Source organism: Elephas maximus, chromosome 5 (genome assembly GCF_024166365.1).
Source record: "Elephas maximus indicus isolate mEleMax1 chromosome 5, mEleMax1 primary haplotype, whole genome shotgun sequence".
Lineage (NCBI taxonomy): Eukaryota > Metazoa > Chordata > Mammalia > Proboscidea > Elephantidae > Elephas > Elephas maximus.
In genome coordinates, this window is record NC_064823.1 from 138171333 (window position 1) to 138192893 (window position 21561).

Here is a 21561-nt window from a genome sequence, read left to right on the forward strand (position 1 = left end):
CAATGAGCTATGGTCCTTGTCCTTGAAAAGCCAAGAATATTCCAAACTCGAATTCTAAAAATGGATCAGGCCAGCCTGGTCTCCAGGAATGTAAGAAGAAAGGTGCTCTTTAACTAATAAATGTTTGAGCCAGTGTTTGGCAAAATATAGGTCTCATAATTTTTATAAATTTAAATGCAACACACCGTTTTACACAAGCATCGAATTTTCCTTGATGACTTAACCGTCTGCTAACCAGCTTCCTGCCTCCATTTGTGTTCACATTTACTTTATCTGGACATCTCCTAACATCCTGAAGAGGAAATGTTTCAAAGCTCTAAAGAACTTGGAATGTATTTTTCAGAAGGATGTTTTTTCAACATTCAAGGAATTTCAAGAAATGTACCACTTGCCTCAGGGCAGATGATTTGAAATATTTCTCTCTTGACAGCTTCAAATAAGTTAGTGATTGGAAACTGATGCATGAATACAAGGCATTATTATTCCACAGTGATGTTTCAGAGGAGGAAGCTAGTTAGGGGAATATTTTCCTCCCTAACATTTTATCCCCGCTGAAATAAGTCAAAACACCCAACGTTCTTTGTATTCAAAGGTGACACTGATGCCAGCACGACTGTCAACTGCTGTCAATCCCCAGCTTTTGGAAGCAATGTCGTGGTGCTTTAGCTTGCTTTTCAGTTTGCTCAGCATGTCTTTGGAGCCTTGCCTCTAGTCATCTCCTCCACAGCTCACCGTTCAGCCAAATTGCACGATTGCAGCAGGAAATCAGTTCGGTACCTTTAAAAAAGCCAGTGGGCCAGCCTCCTGCCTTGGTGAGAATTTAAGCCTGTTTTTCTAAGTGTGACCCTGAGACAGGTGGTATCAACATCCCCTGGAATGCTTGTTGCATTATAGATTCCCGGTCCTCATCCTCTGACCAATGGATTCAGATACTGTGGGAATGGGAGATCAGGTAATCTGCGTATAAACAACTGCCTTTGGTGATTCCTGTGCACTGTTGGATAAGCCCTCTGAGTTGAGGGCCTTTGTAGTCCCCAGCTAGCTTTTGGTTGAGCCACATAGCTTCCTTTACACACAGGGACATCAGCAATCTGAATCTGTAGAAATCCATTCCAGATACACACCTGAACATCTTCACAAAGTGCAGGTCTACTCCTGCCCTGGTGGAGCAATGGTTAAGCACTCAGCTTAACACAAAGGTTGGTGGTTCCAGCCCAGTGGCTCCACGGGGAAAAGACCCTGCGATCTGCCTCTGTAAATATTACAGCCCAGAAAACCCCATGGGGCAGTTGTACTCCGTCAAAAAGGGTCACTATGAGTTGAAAATTGACTGGACAGCACCTAACAACAAAAACAGCAACAACACTCCTAGTTTTCAAATACTTCCACAAATCTCTCTGGTCCTTAAATGTATTATAGCTTATATTTGGAAAATGTCCCACCTACAATCAAGTATATCTTTTTAATGGCAGAGTGGTTAAGCACTCGGCTGCTAACCAAAAGCTCAGCAGTTCAAATCCACCAGCCAGTCCTTGGAAACCCTTTGGGGGCAGTGCCACTCTGTCCTGTAGGCTCGCTATAAGTTGAAATTGACCCCACAGCAGCAGGTGTTTTGATTTCGAGGTAGCTCCTGAACAAACAGAAAACAAATCAAATTCTCAATATTAGCATACTTTGAAAGAAAAGGAGCTTGAACAGTGGGAGTAGAATTATAGCCTTGCACCATTGCCATTGAGTTGATTCCGACTCATAGTGACAGGGTAGAACTGCCGCATATAGTTTCCTAGGCTATAAATTTAAAGGCAACACAGTGTTACACAGGCACAGAATTTTCCTTGATGACTTAACCATCTGTTAACCAGCTTCCTGCCTCCATTTGTGGGAGCAGACTGCCACGTCTTTCTCCCACATCTTACTCCCCCAGAGTGGCTGGCGGGAAGGTTCGAACCACCAAACTCTGGGTTCAGCAGCCAAGCTCTTATCCACTGTGCCTCCAGAGGTCCTAAGCCTTCCATGGAAATGGAAAAAAGCCCTCAGCTTGGCAGATATACAGGCAAGAACTCTTTCAGCTATATTTTAAGAAAATAATAAAAAAAAAAAGTGACGACAAACACCTCGGGGCTCCCTTCCCAGACAGGTACACTCCCAGCCCTGCTCAGGGCAAGCTGGGCCCCAGTGGTTCAGAGTTCCACTTCCATCTGCATCGTTTCCACAACCACGGGCAGCAGCTCTGCACAATTTCTTTTTAAAACTTTTTATTTTGAAATAATTATAAATAAACAGAAAATTGCCAAAAAAAAAAAAAAAGTACAGGGAGGTCCCATGTACTCTGCACCCGGTTTCCCCAGTGGCAACATCTTGCACAACTAGAATTTTTGTTGTTGTCATCGGTTGCCATCAATTCTAAGAACAGCTTTGCAGGACTTTCGAGGCTGTGATCTTGAAGCAAATCACCAGGCCTGTCTTCAGAGGCACCTCTGGGTGGGTCTGAACCACCAACCTTTCAGCTAGTAGTCAAGTACCTAACCACTGCGTCACCCAGGGACAACTGGAATGCGATATCAAAACCAGGAAAGTGACATTGGTACAAGCCACAGAACTCTTCAGATTTTATCAGTGTTACATGCATTCTTCCGCACGTGTGTATTGTATGTGTTGTTGTTAGTAGCTGTTGAGTTGGCTCCGACTCATGGTGACCTTACATATAATAGAACAAAATATTGCCCAATCCTGTGCCATCTTCATGATCGTTCTTATGCTTGAGCCCATCGTTGCAGCTGTTGTGTCAATCCATCGCATTGAGGGTTTCCCTAGTTTTCTGACTCTCTACCAAATGTGATGTCTATTTCTAACGATCGGTCTCTCCTAATGACTTGTCTAAAGTAAGCAAGACAAATTCTCGCCATTCTGGCTTCTCGGGAACATCCTGGCTGTGTTTCTTCTAAGACTGATTTCTTCATTTTTCTGGAAGTCCACAGTATATTCAATGTTCTTCACCAACACCACAATTGAAATACATTGATTGTCTTCTATCCCCATATCAGATTGTTGTACTGTGGTGGCTTGCATGTTGTTAGGATGCTCAATGACTACAACTAGGTGGAACAACAGTGATAGTGATTCATCATGTTTCGTGAGTGTTCCCTTTGTGCCGCATGCTCTGCTGAGCGCTTCACATTGGTCATCCCCTTCCCCTCAGGACTATTATCCCCTTTTACAGAAGAGCAAGCTGGAGCCTGGAGAGATTGGGTCATTTGCTGGAGAAACACAGTCCCTGGGTAGTGCAAACAGTTAGCACATTCGGCTGCTAACTGAAAGGTTGAAGGCTCAAGTCCACCCAAAGGCACCTTGAAAGATAGGCCTGGCAATATACTTTCAAAATATCAGCCTTTGAAAACCTGATGGAGCACTGTTCTACTCTGACACACTTCGGGTTGTCACGAGTCAGAGTCGGCTTGATGGCAAGTGGTTATACTGAAGAAAGAAGAGGAGTCAGGCTTCCAACTCCATCTGCCTGATCCCGAGACTGCACTCCGCATCACGACTTTACCACCTAAATATGAACCTTCTTCATCCCTGCTCCACCACCCACCATCATTCTAAGCCAAAGGCCAACTGAAATCCTCCCTTATGCTCTTTCAACTCTCAGCGAGCCCCAGGCTCTGGACCTGTTCACAGACTCCTGACAAGTCTCCTGCTGTGTTTCTCTCGCTCCTGCTTTTATGGAGGATTTTAACTATCTCAGCAGCTTTAGTGCTCGTAGGAAGCTTTCTCAACCTGCCTCTCCTCCCTCTGGAGAGGGAATTGCTTTACACATCCCAGGGAAGGTATTAAATTACCTTCTGCTACATCCACATCGGCTTTTATTTAATCTCTCACCACTTAGGGACAGAGAGGATGAAGGCGTGACCATGCTTTCTGAATTCTCTTAGTCTCGGAAAAATGTAATTACTACCTTTTTGTTTTCTTTTTCTAATCACAGGAGACTTCTCTGAGCAACCTAGTTACTGATGCTACTGCTTTCTCACTCTCACGTTCCAACTGCTCTTTGAAGCTTGGCTTTGGCGTGGAAGTTATTTTGCTTCAAACTGCTTAAGAGGCCTCCTTACTGAGGTTGGCGACAGCCAGATCCTGTCAGGCCTCTTAAAAGACTTGTCATTTCCCCTTCTTCAAACATTTGAAAACACACGTGAGTGGAATGGTAAAGTATTGCTATCATTATTTGTCTATTTGCATCTGCCGTTAAAGCAGTCTTTTCCTCAGTTTAAAATACCCTGACAGTGTGAGGTGTCACCTACTTTATTCCTGGTCCCTACTCTCTCCTCTCTGCATATCTAGGTTCATTCAGCAACCACCTTGGTGATAAACAATCCTTGGGACGTGTCTTAGTTATCTAGTGCTGCTATAACAGAAATACCACAAGTGGGTGGCTTTGACACAGAGAAATTAATTTTCTTACAGTTTTGGAAGCTAGAAGTCCAAATTCAGGGTGCTGGCTCTAGGTGAATCCTTTTTCTTTCTGTCGGCTCTGGGGGAAGGTCCCTGTTCCCTGGTTCCTTGGTGATCTCCATGTGGTGTGGTTATCTATCTTCCCCAGCTCTGCTTGCTTGCTGCTTGCCTTATCTGTTCTTTTATATCTCAAAAGAGATACATAACAAGGAAAACCCATTCCTAAATGGGATTAAAGCCATTATAGGGGTCAGGATTTACAATACACAATTCAATCCATAACAGGCCACAATTCTTTTTGTTGTTGTTGAAAATATAGACAGCAAAACATATACACCAATTGGACAATTTCTACATGTACAGTTGGCTGGCATTGATTACATTCTTCAAGTTGTGCAACCATCCTCACTTTCCTTTTCCAACTGTTCTTCCCTCATTGACATAACCTCACTGCCCCCAAGCTTCCTATCTAACCTCTCGAGCTGCTGTTGTCAATATGATCCTATATAGATGGTTTTTTAAAAAAGCACAATGCTTAAGGCAGACATCCTTTATTAATTAATCTAAACTCTGGTTTGGGGAGTCCTGGCGGTATAGTAGTTAAAGTGCTCAGATACTAACTGAAAGGTTAGCAATTAAAACCCACCAGCTACTCTATGCAAGAAAGATGTGGCAGTCTGCTTCTGTAAAGATTTACAGCCTTGGAAACCCTATGGGGCAGTTCTATGCCCTATAGAGTTGCTATGAGTCAAAATCAGCTCAACAGCAAAGGGTTTTTATAGTTTGATTTAAAGAAGACATCAAGGGATGTTTTTGGCTAAAGGTTTCAAGTTTAAAGATTATTTTAGGGCAATAGTTTTGGGAGTTCATTCAGTCTCAATGGCTCCAGAAAGTCTGGATTCCATAAGAATTTGAAATAATGTTCTGCATTTTCCCCCTTTTGATCAGAATTCTTTTATAAAATCTTTGATCAAAATGTTTAGTAATGGTAGCCAGCCACCACCACGTTCTTCTGATCTAACAGAGGCAATTAGCCACACATTCCATTACCTCCTCCTATTCTTGACTTTCGTTCTTTTGTTGTTACTTCAGGTGAATACAGATGAATTGTTGTACCTTGGATGGCTGCTTGTAAGCTTTTAATGCACAGGCATTACTCAATGAACTAGGAGGTAGAATTGAAACACTAAGCACAACATTAGATCAATTAACTGGAATGTTATGGGCTCATTTTTTTTACCATTTATTCATTTAGCGAATGCCTACTGTCTTAGTCATCTAGTGCTGCTATAACAGAAACACCACAAGTGGGTGCCTTCAACAAACAGAAGTTTATTCTCTCACAGTCTAGTAGGCTAGAAATCTAAATTCAGGGCATCGGCTTCAGGGGAAGGTCCTTGTCATCAGTCTTGCCTTGGACTAGGAGCTTTTCTGTGCAGGAACCTCAGGTCCAAAGGACACGCTCTGTTCCTGTCGCTGCTTTCTTCATGGTATGAGGTTCCCACATCTCTCTGCTCACGTCTGTCTTTTATATCTCAAAAGACATTGATTTAAGACACAACCTAATCTCGTAGATTGAGTCTTGCCTCATTAACATAACTGTCTCTAATCATGCCTCATTAGTATCATAAAGATAGGACTTACAACACATAGGAAAATCACATCAGATGACAAAATGGTGGACAGTCACACAATACTGGGAATCATGGCCTAGTCAAATTGACAGGTATTTTTGGGGAACACAATCCATGACAGCTACTGTGTACCAGACATTGTGCTAAGCACTGGGAAGAGTAGATGAATGAATAGGGTCCCTATCTTCCAGAAACTTCCAATTCAGGCATTAAACAAGTAATAACCTCTTAAAGGTATTTAAAGTGAATATACATGGCATTTACATAAAGCTAGGTTCCTACTGAGTTAAGGGGGTCAGGGAAGGCTTCTCTGAGGAGGTGACATTTATAATGAAGGAAAAATAGGAGCCAGCCACACGAAATGAGGAGAACAGTTAAGCAGCAGGCACAGCACGTGGGAAGGTCCTGAGGTGAGAAAAGAAAAACGTGGTAGGCAAGAAGGCCAACAGGGTGGGAGCCCAACAGTTAGAAAGAGATGGTACTTGATATCAGCAGGGTTCAGACCTTGCAGAGCTTTATCCGTGACAGTAAGGAGGGGGACCGTGGCAGAATTCTCACTTTCCGTGTAGAAGAGCTGGGTTCAAAACCTGGTCAATGCACCCCATATGCAGCCACCACCTCTCTATCAGTGAGGCTTGTGTGTTGCTATGATGCTGAGCAAATTTCAGCAGTTTCCAGACAAGGCAGATTAGGAAGAAAGGCCTGGCAATCTACTTCTGAAAACCAGCCAGTGAAAACCCTATGAATCACAATGGTCTGATCTGCTGCCAATCATTGGGATGGTGCAGGACTAAGCAGCATTTTGTTCTCTTGTGCATAGGGACGCCAAGTGTCGGGGCGGCCAACTTGATGGTAGTTAACAAGAACAGGAGTCTGGATTGTATGCTCAGTGTGATGAGAAGACTTCATTGAAGGATTCTAAGCAGAGGAGGTTTGTGATGTGATGTATACTTAGAAGATAATTCTCACTGCTGATTGGGGACTAGACTGGGATAAGGGGGTGATGAGCAAAAGTGGAGGCAGGTGTCTAGCAGGAGATGGCAGAGACCTGACCAGGCGGCTGCAGGGGAGGTGGAGAGAAGGAGGTGGGAGGGAAGCAGGACAAGACTTGCTGATGGATGAGATGTGAGTGGGGGTAGAGCAGAGTATTCTATGATGCCTTCTGTTTTTTAAAGATGCTTTTGGGGCTCAGCATCAAGGAATCGTGTCACCAGTGTGGTTGGGGGCTTTTCTGCTCATGGGAGAGTTAATGGGCTTTATGACTTAATCATATGCCTCTTGGCAATCTGTCCTCTCTTCCCTTCTGGCTATATTCCTGTTATCCCATCTGCATTCCAGTGGATAGAGCCCTACTATCTCCTTCCCTGAGGCTACCTATTTACCAGCCTAAATAAAGTCTAGACCATGAAATATCACCTGGCTCTGACAGTATGGGACAGTGGTTAAGAGCACAGTCTCTAGAGCCAATAGCCTGGTCCAAAGCCTGGCTATTGCCCTTGACTTTGATCTTACCAGGTATGATCTTACTTGACTTTTCTGTGGTTTAGCTACTTCAGTTGCAAAACGGATGAAGATAATTCCTACCTCCTGGGGTTCCTGGGAGGATTTGATAAGCTTCTATAGGTAAAGGGTTTTGAGCAGTACCTAACACACAGAATAGTGTTCACTCTTAGTAATGTCAATCCGAGGGGGACCAGGCACTTTTAAGCTCCCTTTTAACTCACTAGGCACCTACCCCTACAGCAGAATTTAGTGCTTCGAGGCATCCTCAAAATGAATCCAATTTCAAAGTAGAGTAACAGGAAAGGGCTATTTTACTAAGTATTCCATGGGGAAGCCAAGGATGGGAGCTTCCTCTGGAGTGTAAGCATTTCAGAATCCCTGTTGACAATCTGACCAGCTTTCTCCATCTCTGGCACTTGTTGCTGTGTTTACTTCCTCCCACACTTCCCCTTTGCAGTCTTCCTGACCCCTAAGACGATCCCCTTCTTCCCACCTCAGTCTTTTCACAGAAACCACTTTTGGCTTTTTTTTGATCCTGTCTCTGTTTTCTCCTTCCCTAATTTTGAGTCTTTATTATTTCTTTGATGTCCCTGGGTAGTGCATACAGTTAAGTGCTTGGCTACTAACTCAAAGGTTGGCAGTTCGAATCTGCCAAGAGGCCTGGCAATCTACTTCTGAAAGGCCACAGCCATTAAAAACCTTGTGAAGCAAAGTTCTATTCTGACACACAGTCAACAGCAGAGGGTTTGGTTTTTAGTTTATATTCTGGGCACTGTTCTCGGGGTTTGGAGATATTGTAGAAAAACCAAGGCCCTTCCTTTAGGGAGTTTGCATTCCTATGGGGAGGAGGTGTAAATAAACAAATGTCTTGGATAAAAAGTCTGTAGTGTAAAGGGGTAAAGGAGCGGAGCATTGGTATCTTATATGGGGTTGTCAGAGAATAACAAAGGCTGGAATGTGTGAAGAGAAGGATGAATGGTTCTGGAATCTGACAAACACGGCCTGAGATAGGCTGGAGCTCTGCGCAGACCTCAGGCCTCCAGCAGGATTGAAACACCAAAACCAAAACCAAACCCACTGCCGTGGAGTCGATTAGAGGAGCTAAATAAATATTCTTTCTTCAAAGTAGCCCATGCACTTGAGCCAAAGTCCTTCCAGTAAGGCCGCGTCAGGAACACAGGTGTTTAATTTGGCCAATCAGACGCAGGAGGCGGGGCTAGTTTTCAGTACCGCCCTTTGCTCCCGCCGGAGACTAGCGGAAAGCGTTGACTTTACCACGCATGCTCAAATCCTCCTGCCACCCCAGCGGGTTCTGCTCGCGTCCGTGCGAGAGCGAGACGTTGGTTCGTGTCCCGACGCTGTGCGGTACCGTCCAGGCGGCGAGTTGCATCCTGGTTCCGTCGGCCTCGCGGGGCGTGCAGACTGTTCTGCGGACCCGCCCCCGCCGCCGCCATGAACCGCGAGAGCTTCGCCGCGGGCGAGCGGCTGGTGTCGCCGGCTTACGTGCGGCAGGGTCGTGAGGCCCGCAGCTCGCATGAGCACCTCATACGGCTGCTTCTGGAGAAGGTACCGAGGTGTCGGTCCCCTCCCCGCCGCCGCGCCCCCCGGCCTCTGCTTCCGCCCAGAGCTCCCGCGTGTGCTGGGTCCCCATTTCTCCTCTTTGCTCGTTGAGACCTGTCTGCAGAGTTGTTTGCAGCCCGGCTCGTACGCCACTGACTAGCAGCGCTTAGCTCCTGTTCGCCCTCGCCAAGGGCGGCGGAACCCAGGGGTGTTATTTGGGGGCATTTAGGATCAAAGTCTTGAGCTCCCCGTTTTCTAACTTCGGGATGCGGAAATGAGGAAACGTCCCAGTCATTTTCTTCTTTTGTTTGCGGAAGGGGCAGAGTTCGCTCCTTCCATGTTGCGCCGCTCCCAGCGACTCGGGGAACACGTTGCGTTTCTAAATAAACCACCGTGTACTAAATCCGACTAAGTGGAGCAGCAGCGTTTCACAGGTCGCACTCCTGCCAGTAGCCCTGAATTTTAATCCCACTGGCTTGACGCCCCATAGTTGTAGCATCCTGGCTTGAAGAGCTTTCGTTAAGGATACAGAATCAACCGAGCACCAGTAAATGTTTTCAGTTACTTTAATTTACGGAAACCTTGAAATCTGAGTAAACCACGTCACATGAGTTTATCATCACGTCTTTGAATCTGTACATAATTGTAATCAAAAGTAACACAAACTTTTTTTGCAATTGAGGTCTCCACAGTGCTGAACTTATTTATGTGTTAATGTTAGAAAGCAAGGGTCTTGGCAAAATACACATTAAAGCTTAAAATTCATTGAAGTAGGGTCCTAGGGAACTTACAAGCTTTTTTTTTTTTTTTAAAGGGCAAGTGTCCAGAGGATGGCTGGGACGAAAGTACACTTGAACTCTTTCTACATGAACTTGCAATCATGGATAGCAACAATTTCTTGGGCAATTGTGGTGTGGGAGAAAGGGAAGGCAGAGTGGCGTCTGCATTAGTTGCCCGTCGCCATTACAGGTGTGTTTTTTATGTAGTATGTGAAAACATTCTTTTTTCCTGTTTTTCGTTAAAAACAGTGGTGGCAGTACCCATTTCTCCTGTATTCACAAGCTTCTCCGGGGAGATGGAAACGATTTATCTCACTGGAGTTTTTCAGAGATAATAGGTTAAAAGTTCTAATCCGTGCAGATGACCCTCTTACGTTCTAGAATCAAGTCGTTAACATGCTGTTTATATGTTCTGTTAAGAATGTTTAATCAACTTATTTGGTTGTAAGAGTATAAAGTGTTTTATGAGTTCCGTTATGTTAAGGTTGTTCATAGTTTCCATATTTCCTTTCTAACATGCAGTGCTTTTGTAGAATGATTTAATAGGTAGAGCTTTAAAATGCTCCTCTGTATCTAAACTGAATCCCCTCTTATAGACGTCTTGCTTTGTTGCACTACCTGTGAAAAACCCGTTGCCACCGAGCCTATTCTGACTCATAGTGACCCTATAGGGCAGGGTAGAACTGACCCATAGAGTTTCCAAGGAGCGCCTAGTGGATTCGAACCACCAACCTTTTGGTTAGCAGCTGTAGCTCTTAACCACTATGCCACCAGGGTTTCTGTTGTTGCACCAGATATAGGAAAAGCCGTGTTTAGTTTTAGATTGCTGAATCGCTTTTTTTCTTAGCATTACTTTAGAAGGCTTCTCATCAGTTGTAATAATCACTTGTTTCTTTCTCTGTCCTCCAACCTTTTTGTGAAATATACATAAAGACTTTTAGAAGTTCTGTCTTCCATGATTTTAAATCAAGATAGAATTTTATTTCAATCAAAACCACTGCAGTCAAACTAGTAATATAGAACTTGGATGAAATTTCATGGTCAAGAATGGGCTGATGACATGGTCGATAATACCTGTGAAAAGATGCTTTGTACAAGGGAGGTTTTTTTTTTTTTGTGGTAATGAAGTACAATACTAGTGTTCTGTGATAATCCGAGTGTACAGAATTTCTCATCTGACTAAATTACAAACATCTATTCAAATTACAAAGAGACTTTTTTTTTATTTATTAACTTTTATTAAGCTTCAAGTGAACGTTTACAAATCCAATCAGTCTGTCACATATAACTTTACATACATCTTACTCCGTACTCCCACTTGCGCTCCCCCTATTGAGTCAGCCCTTTCAGTCTCTCCTTTCGTGACAATTTTGCCAGCTTCCCTTTCTCTCTATCCTCCCATCCCCCCTCCAGACAAGAGTTGCCAAGACACTCTCAAGTGTCCACCTGATATAATTAGCTCACTCTTCATCAGCATCTCTCTCCCACCCGCTGACCAGTCCCTTTCATGTCTGATGAGTTGTCTTCGGGAATGTCTCCTGTCCTGTGCCAACAGAAGGTCTGGGGAGCATGGCCGCCGGGATTCCTCTAGTCTCAGTCAGACCATTAAGTATGGTCTTTTTATGAGAATTTGGGGTCTGCATCCCACTGATCTCCTGTTCCCTCAGGAGTTCTCTGTTGTGCTCCCTGTCAGGGCAGTCATCGATTGTGGCCGGGCACCAACTAGTTCTTCTGGTCTCAGGATGATGTAGGTCTCTGGTTCATGTGGCCCTTTCTGTCACAAAGAGACATTTTATTTTGAGGAGTGTTCAGAGGTATCTTTACTGTATACCCGTTGCCATTGAGTCAATTCTGACTCATACCAACCCTACAGGACAGCATAGAACTGCCCCATAGGGTTTCCAAGGAGCAGCTGGTAGATTCGAACTGCCAGACTTTTTGGTTAGCAGCTGAGCTCTTAAGCACTGCACCACCAGGGCTCCTTCTTTAGTGTATAGATCATCTAGTTTAAAACGAGTGGATTTACACACATTTTCAAGGAGCTTATAGTTCTTTTAATATTAATAAAATATTTGAAACATTTTAGCCCACTGCTCTGGTTAGGGCAAAAGGAAAGAAAAGAATTTAATGTTAACGTATGTTCTGGTTTTCCATTGCTGCATACAAACCACCCCAAAACTTAGTGGCTTAAAATAACCACTTATTATGTCTCTTAGTTCTGTGTGTTGACCAGGCTCCGCAGTGTGATTCTTGCTTTGGCTCTCTCATGTTGTTGCAGCCTGCTATTGGCTGAGAGTTTAGTCATCTGAAGGTTCAGTTGGGCCATTTATCCAAGATGACTCATTCACACGGCTCACAGTTCTTATGGCCTGTCCATGTGGCTTGGGCTTCTCCCAGCATGGCAGTTGGCTTCTCTGAGGAAGTGACCCAAGAGCAAGACCTTCAAGAGGCCAGGTGAAAGCTATAAGGATTTTTATGACCTAAATTCAGAAGTACTAGACCATCATTTCTGCTAGATTCCACCTGGCCAAGTGGGTCTCTAAGGCCAGCCTAGATTCAAGTGGAAGGGAATTAGACTCCCATCTCTGTGTGGGAGCAGCATGTGGACTTGTAGAGGAAAGGAATTGATGGAGACTATAACAGCTGTCTTAATCATGTAGTGCTTCTATAACAGAAATACCACAATTGAATGGCTTTAACAAAGAGAAATTTAACCTCTCATGGCCAGTAGGCCTGAAGTCTGAATTCAGGGTGCTAGCTCCAGGGGAAGGCTTTCTCTCTGTCAACTCTGGAGGAAGATCCTTGTCATCAGTCTTCCCTCTGTCTAGAAGCTTCTCAGTGCAGGCACCTTGAGTCTGAAGGATGCGCTCTGCTTCGGGTGCTATTTTTTTGGTGGTTATGAGGTCCCCCTGTCTCTGCTCGCTTCTCTTTTATATCTCAAAAGAGATTGGCTTAATCTTGTAGATTGAATCCTGCCTCATTAACATGACTGCTACTAATCCCATCTCATTAACATCATAGAGATAGGATTTATAACACATAGGAAAATCAGATAACAAAATGGTGGACAGTCACACAATACTGGGAATCCTGGCCTAACCAAGTTGACTCATATTTTGGGAGGACACAGTTCAATCCATGACAACAGCATATACCTTCTTCTCACTTATTGACTCTCTCGTTATCAACATTTTACACTTAGAACAATAGTGAAAAATCTAGTATCTGACTATTTTGTGCAGTAACAGCGTACGTCTGGCAGTAACGAATGCTGAGGTGCAAGGCGAGAGTAATACTGCCTGTGATGGTTAAGATTATGTATCAGCTTGGCTGGGGCATGATTCTCAGTGATTTGGCAGTTACGTAGTGATACAGTCATTCTCCATTTTGTGATCTGATGTGGTCATCCTCCATTTTAGCATAATGCCGATATCATATAATGACGTGGTCTTTGGAACCTAACCGTGTTGATAAGTCAGGAGAAGGTGTAATTTATGAGGTTGTTTTGATTTTAGTAGGATATTTTTATATTATTAATGTTGTTGTGTGCGTCAAGTTAAGTCCAACTCAGAGCCACCCCATAGGATAGAGTAGAACTGCCTCTTAGGGTTTCCTAGGCTGTAATCTTTATAGGAGCAGATCACCAAGTCATCTGTCCAGCAGAGTGGCTGGTGAGTTTGAACTGCCAACTTTATGGTTAGCGGCTGAGTGCTTAACCATTGCCCCACCAGGGTGTCTTATATTATTAAGAGCTTATGAAATATATCTGTAAAAGCCAGGTATTGCTTCTCATGTTGTTCGGTTATTTAATTTGTATACTTGCAGGGGTTTACTTAGAACAGTGACTGTGTTTGTCCAGTTATTGGCCCATTTTTTGCTTAGGTTCATTCATGGAATTGGACGATCGGGTGATATTGCTGCTGTGCAACCAAAAGCTGCAGGTTCTAGCCTTTTGAACAAAATTACCAATTCTTTAGTCCTGGACGTCATAAAGTTGGCTGGTATGTACCATATTAATCATAATACTTATGGCTGACTAGCTGTACACATCTTTGCCTAATTTCTTTTATTAATGTCTCTTTCTAAAAAGGATACTAGTGGTTTTTGAAAAGACACATATAAAAAGGTTTTTAGGGTAAGATAGAAATCAGCTGTAAACCCAGAGGATGAGTTTGTCAGTGAGCTTCCTAAGAGCCAGCACAGAAAAGGAATCACAGGGGCTGTAATCCTTATTATTTGATAGAAGAATTGTATCATTTCTTTAATAATGATATTAGCTTTTCATTGGAATAACGAATTTGTTCTATTTTTCATTCATAGGTGTCCATACAGTGGCCAACTGCTTTGTAGTTCCAGTGGCAACTGGTATGAGTCTAACCCTGTGTTTCTTAACATTACGGCACAGGAGACCAAAGGCGAAGTATATTATATGGCCACGGATAGACCAGAAGTCCTGCTTTAAGTCCATGATCACTGCAGGTAAAAGAAGAAAAGTATTATATATAGTATTTTAAATATCACCATTAGAAATTTCAAACTTATTATGTAAAAATAGGTAAATGAAAAAGTACTAAGCCTGGTTTCTGTTCTTTAAAATGGGGAGATTTTCACTTGCCTCAGAAGATTGTTTTGAGGATTAAGTGGGATGAGATATGAAAAGGCGTGACGGCAGTCCCTGGAACATCAAAGGTGCATCAGTAATGTTTGCTGTAACATATGTAAGCGGAGCACACATAACTCATTATTAGCGTTAATGAAAGTGCAAGGGTGCAGGCACTTCAGGTAAACCAAACCTGTCGCAATCGAGTCAGTTCCGACTCGTAGTGACCCAGTAGGACAGAGCAGAACTGCCCTATGGAGTTTCCAAGGAGCAGCTGGTGGATTTGAACTGCTGATCTTTTGATTAGCAGCCCAGGCTCTTACTACTGTGCCACCAGGACTGCACTTCAAGTATAAATGAGACAAAAACTTTAAATTGGTATTTTAGTATGTTGGCTTGCTTAAGTCAAGCTTAGGTTATAAATTTGAGAATTTAAAGTTATTTTTGAGTGACCTCAGTCTGTTGTAAGAAATAAAAAGTATTGGGCTATAAATTAAATTATATAAATAATCATAAACTCATGTAAAGAGATTCATGAGAGGGCATATACTACAAATTGGATGGCTTTAAAAATATATATAATTTTAAGTGGCATAAAGTTGTCAAGTCTGTTAATTCACAACTTGTTAACCAAAGAACTGATAACCAAACTTATGGAAAACTTTGCCATTTTGAAAAACTGGAAACTTTTTTCCAGAAGATTTTATGATTTGGACTGTAATTTAGAGTTTATTTTTATTTGTTTAGGATAGCCTATGTTGATAGGAGGCAAGTTAGTTGTTTTCCTAAAAAACAAAACAAAACTTGCATTTTAGTTGTTTGAAACAAAATTAGAGTTAGGCCTGCGGAATTTGAGAAATAATAGAAAATTATCCTTAGGAGTTTAAATAGTTTGTTGTAATAGCTGTGAAGGTATAGGTGTAAAACCTGGATATCTCTAAACCAATGTATTTGGAAAGGTAGCCTGCAGTTGATGATTTCACGGTGGCTGAGGTTTTACATTTTTGTAGATAGAATTCAGACAACTGGGTGTGAGATCTAAAACACGGAAGAAAACTAGTTGCCCTTTATTTTGTTTTAAGTTGCTGTGTGACTTCGAGGAAGCCCTTATGTCTAAAATGAGTTGTGCTAAATGTTTCTAAGTCCCTTTTTTTTTTACAGTTCTTAAATTCATGAACCTAACCTGTTGTTTTGGTATTTGGGAAGGCTAAAGGTGTGATTACCTAAAAACTTAATGAGTAAAGAAGACTTCAGGGACTAGATTTGGTTTGAGGTTTAAGGTTTAAAGGTTATCTCAGGGCAGTAGTTTTGGAGTATATCCAGCCTCACTGGCTTTAGAAAGTCTGGATTTCATTAAAAATTTGAAATTCTGTTTTGCATTTTCCTCCCTTTTGATCAGGACTCTTCTGTAGAATCTTTGATCAAAACATTCAGTAATCGTAGGTGGGCACCATCCAGTTCTTGTTGGTCTCATGGCCAAATTGACAACAGCAGCATGAAAGGTTAGATGAGAAGCTTGGGGCAGTACATTTATGTTAATGGTGGTGGAATACTTTGAAAAGGATAGAGAGAATGGTTGTATGACTTGAAGAATATAATCAATGTCACCGAATGGTACATGTGGAAATTGTTGAAATAGTGTATCTTTTTACCCCCCAAAAAATAGAATAAAAAAATCCAAACTTTGTGCACAGTATGTACCAAGTTTATTTTCTAATTCCTGAGACTTAAACACTAAGATTTTACTTCCATGTATTCATATCACAAAGTACTTAGTTGCTTAACTATTTTGTACATTATTTAGTGTATACAAATTTTAAGCCTATAGATACCTAAATATTTATCATAAAAGGGTAAGTAATTGTTATTTGAGGGGACCTTTGACTGTATGCTAGTTAAGTGAATTATTTCAGTGGAAAATAGTTTTCTTATTTAAATCACAGAAGACCCTTGTAAGCTATGAATTGGGTCAGTGATCCTCAGGCTACTGAAATTCAGTACGTTAGAGGTGAAATATGAAGTTGATGATTACGATTTGTTTCAATTTTTTGATTATATGATTATTTATGTCCATCTCTAAAGTGAACTTTAAAATAAAACTGAACCGTAGCCAGAAAATTAGCAGATTTTCTTTTCTGGATGAAAATTGGACTCTGATCCTTTTTGTCATCAACGTGTATGTTATTACTTACAGAGATATTAGTTAACATTTCTTTTCCAGAATCATTCTTTCTTATATCAAAGTGTTGACTTGATATGTGGTCCTAGTTGTGGTCTGGTTGTCCTCTACATTACTTTTACTAGCCTTTGAGCATTTCTAGTAGTGAGCCAGGTCTATATTACTAGAAGAGGGTTCACCGACCATAATAAGTATTTAGAGTTCTTGTGTAAAATAGCCTTACTTCTAGAGCTCCGGGATCTTCCCGTATTTTAGTTTGCACTAACCTTTGCAATTTGGTTGGCTTGGTTAGGTTTTGAGCCCGTGGTGATAGAGAACGTTTTAGAAGGTGATGAACTACGTACAGACCTGAAAGCAGTGGAGGCTAAAGTCCAGGAACTCGGGCCTGATCACATTCTGTGTATTCATTCTACTACATCCTGTTTTGCTCCAAGAGTGCCTGATAGGTAAATGATTTGTGAATATCATCTTTTACGTGTTCATCAATCTTTTAAGTAAAATGTAGATACAGGCAGTACCTGGATTACGAACGAGTCCCATTCCTATGTCTGTTTAAAGTCGAATTTGTATCTAAGTCAGAGCAGCTAGGTATGGTTCTTATCTAACACCAGTTAGTCAGATGATTGTCATAGTATATAGTATACCTTTCTACACATCAAAAACATTAAAGAGATACACTAAAACATCTTTAACGTAACAGTACAGTAAATAATAATAATATTTTGACACATGTTGTAAAATAGCGCCTGTTATTATGAACCATTGCATGTACCTTGATTTTTTAATGTAATAGGTTTTACAGGGGTTGGTACCTAACTGTGGGTTGTTAACGGTCAGACGTTTGTAACCCAGGGGCTGCCTGTATACTAATTCCCAAATATACTTAAGTAACATTTGGTAGGAAATAGGTGAATGGATCATCTTAGAAGAATAGATTAACCTTGTGGAAAGTAGTACAATGGCTTGGGAAAATAAAAATTTGATAGAGAAGAAGGAAAAAAAAACTGTTGGTGGGTGGAGGTCGTTTTACTCCTGCATAGATACAGAACACCTCTCTTTTCTTGCTTTTTATCCTGCTTCTGATCTCTCAGTTCTTTTTTTCCCCTCATTATTTAAAAGAAGTTTGTTTCCTAAGCTAAATATTGGACTTACTTGTATTCACTGTTAATCTCTCCTTCTGTGATCCTACAGTTTTCATATGTAGGAACTATCAATATTAACAGATTTAAATTTAAAATTTGGGGGATTATTAACTTCCCTTTACATTTTTTTGATTGAAAGATTAACTTAGATGTACACAGTGATTGTCTTTGCATTTTGAAGACAAAAGCAAAATATTTAAAAAAAAATCAAAAAAAAAAAAAGAGCTATTTATTTTGCTAAGTAACAGCAGCCACAACTTTTATTCTGAAAACGTACTAGACTTAGATCCAGTAATACAGATTTCTAGTTTTGACAGCCAACCTTTTTGTTTTTTTCATTTGAACGTTTTGAAGGAAAGTGTTAATAGTACGTAAGGATTACATCGTTGTAGCATAAAGTTGTACTTCGGTATTAATTCATGAAATCATATAATTTGGCAGTAATGAATGCATGCTAACTTTTATTATCTTATAGGCAGATTTTAAGAGACAGTTTTAAAACCATGCTCTTGAAAATTACCTTGCTGTATTCAAGATGATGGATTCTATTTAAGATTAGATTGCTTTAGTGATTTATTCATTACTGACCAGTCGGATTTTAAAATTTGTATTAGAACATTTCATAAATATCTCCATTCTTTCTTTATTGATGATTTGGATAGCTAGAAAAATTTTAATGTGGTAGAAATACGTCATCTTCCCAAAAACAGCATATGGATATCCTTGATAATAGTTTTGTTTTTATCTCATTTTGAGTAATGGTTTTTGAATGTTTATAGTATGCCTGGCGCAGTGTTAAGTGTGTTATATGTATTATCTCCCTTGAAAAAAATCATAAACATCTTTATGTCAGCAGAATTCTCATTTTGTCAGTTTTTTGTGGTGTTGCCTAATGAATGTTTATGATAAGAGTAAAATTTAGGAAAATTGCAATGCACTGTTATTGTTGATATTCTTAAATTTCTAATTTTATTAAGTTAAAAAATACATATTGATTTCTTTACATCAGACTTAATTCATTTATAGTCTTAATTTGATTGGGGGTAGTATATATTTTGTCTTTATGAGGTAATTAATTGTACAGAAATATTGGTGAAAGTCAGTCAAAGAAAAAAGGGATCATTTCTTCTAATACACACTAAGTTGGCCTGTCAGAATACGATTTGATTTGCGTGGAATTTTTTTTCTGCTTCTCTTTGCCTTTCATTTAAAATTTTTTATATACAGTAAGTATTAGCAGATTCAACCAATTTAGAATTTTTTAAATTACAAGATTTAAAAAAAATTTTCCTTTTAAAATAGGACTTTATGTTCTGATGCCTTTTTTTCAAGGAAGTTATTTATTAAGGAATGCTTTCAACATGAAAGCACCTGTTATTTTTTGAAGAGAATACTTGGGTGTATCCCAGATGTTTTATTTTGTTGAAAACAGCATGTAATTAGTTTTAGTAATAAGAGAGATTTCTGTTTCAATTTATGAGGTTTATGAAAATGAATAATAAAATGAATTTTTAATTCATAAAACTTGAAGGAAGCAAATTGGAAACTCCTTGCAGTTGAACATAATGATGTCATTCCTGTTAATGCACGACACCAGGAAAAGACGCTGTATTACACGTGGCTAGGTGGTAAAACTATGTCATTACACACGGCTAGGTGGTAAAACTATATCATTACACACGACTAGGTGGTAAAACTATATCGTGTATGTTTGGAATAGATCCTTGTGGAAAGAACCTTGAATGTATAAAAATGCTTTGCTTCCAAATCCTTTATGTTGCTGGAAAAAACATTTAAAAATTCATTTTATGAAACCATAAGATTTAGTTTTAGTTTCATAGCATGAAGACATTTCTGTTACAGATGCCTTCAGTCACAGGTAGGGTTTGGTTTTGTGAAGGGCATTTATTTATTATGCTGTAACTGAACTACGTTACTTTGCATAAAGTTAGACTGTCAAATTCTCTGAATATGAAGGTATCAAATGAAAACTTAAGAGTGGATTCAAAACCAGCAGCTATTTAAAAGGTTTCCTTTAGTATCTGCGTTGTTGAAAAATATAAAAGCGTTACTGTGGTGCTGAAACATGTTAATGTTATGTAACTTTTAACGCATTAAAGTGTATTGGAAGTGTATTTTTTATTTTATGTGATAATGTTTAATGTGTGATTTCTTAAGGTTTCTGGTTATGCTAATTATTTTGCAAAAATTAGTTGTAGTATGATAAACAACCCAAACTATTTAAAAATGAACTTACCACCTTCGAGGAGGGGTCACTATAAATCTGCTTCTTGCTTTTTATGTAGGAAATTTTAAAATTATTTAAAAGTTACTATCTGTATGCATTTTTATAAATATGTGCTTTTACGTTAATTGGTAACATTAATTTTAATGCATTTTTAGGTTTATCCTGAAGTTCCCGCTATGTAATTCCAAACTGCTGAATTATATGCTAAAACACTGCAGTAGAAATTTCAGTGTTGGGCATCATTTTCCCTGGTGTACCATTAAATTAAAAGAAACAGTTTCCACATTGTGATTTATGAAGCACAGTGTGAGTGTGTCTTTCTATTGAATATTTATGTTTATAGATTAGAAGAGCTGGCTGTGATTTGTGCTAATTACGGCATTCCACATATAGTCAACAATGCATATGGAGTACAGTCTTCAAAATGTATGCACCTCATTCAGCAGGTAAGAGAGTTTACTGTCAAGAAAAAGTGGGTTTTAACATATTACAAGGTTATGACTTTATTTTACTTACATAAAAATAATTATCTAGCAGCCTTAAGGGAGCATTAGAAAATGCGCGTCTAATACTCTCTCAGTAGAAGTCATTACTCTGTAGTAGTATCCTGGTAGTTTGACTAATAGCCTAGGTTGTCCACAATCAACATAGGAATACTTCAGTAGCCTAGTTTTTAACTTTCTGAGAATGTTTCATTACCAGGATCCTCATTTTTCTAATATACTTGATTATAGTATTTTAAAAACTGTTATTGATGGTTTTAGCCTATATTTAATATTTAAGGAATCACTTTACCTTATTATCCTAGACCACAAATGACTTTATAAGTATTCAGTTTTGTTATATGTGTAATTTGTGTTATGTGGACATAAGTTATTCATAGATTACGTGTGCCCTTCTCCAGTGTGGTGAGTGTTCCTTAGCCCAGTAGATCCTATCTAGTAAAATGTTTTGAGTGTACTGGTATCATCTTAAGGAGCCCTGGTAGCACAGTAGTTAAGCACTCATCTGCTTACTGAAAGATTGGAGGTTCAAACCTACCAGCCGCTTCTCTGGAGAAGGATGTGGCAGCCTGCTTCTTAAAGATTACAGCTTTGGAAACCCCATGGGGCAGTTCTTCTCTGTCCTATAGGGCAACTATGAGTTGGAATACACTTGACAGCAATGGGGGAGTATTGTCTTTGATATATGCATGATTTATAGGAAAAAGTAGCTGATTGGCTTAATTTCCTTAACTCAAAGTTTCTATCAGTTAGGATGTAATTGGCTGCAAGTAACAGAAACCCAGCTGAAATTGGCTTAACCAGTAAGGAAATAGATTATGGAGTGGGTTATATGCCTGGTATGTCAGGGTTTCTTAAAAAGCTATAGAGTAACAATGCACCAACACCAGAAGAGGAATAGATAGCTGGGAGCTCCTAAAAATCAAACATCTATGCTCATCCAAAGACTTCACCACTGGGAAAA

At 40.2% G+C, this 21561-nt stretch overlaps 1 protein-coding gene across 2 annotated transcripts in view; it reads left to right on the forward strand.

Annotated features, from left to right (window-relative positions):
* Positions 1–8834: 8834 nt before the first annotated feature.
* The window catches only part of SEPSECS (Sep (O-phosphoserine) tRNA:Sec (selenocysteine) tRNA synthase), a 46107-nt gene continuing 33380 nt past the window's right edge, over positions 8835–21561 (forward strand). The window contains exons 1-6 of one of the 2 annotated variants that reach the window (XM_049886426.1): positions 8835–9152; positions 9961–10115; positions 13808–13926; positions 14246–14404; positions 16997–17150; positions 20438–20540. In XM_049886426.1, the coding sequence (XP_049742383.1) occupies positions 9039–9152; positions 9961–10115; positions 13808–13926; positions 14246–14404; positions 16997–17150; positions 20438–20540 (804 nt within the window). In that variant the 5' untranslated portion in view covers positions 8835–9038. The remainder of the gene's footprint in view (positions 9153–9960; positions 10116–13807; positions 13927–14245; positions 14405–16996; positions 17151–20437; positions 20541–21561) is intronic. The other variant, XM_049886427.1, reaches the window with a different exon arrangement.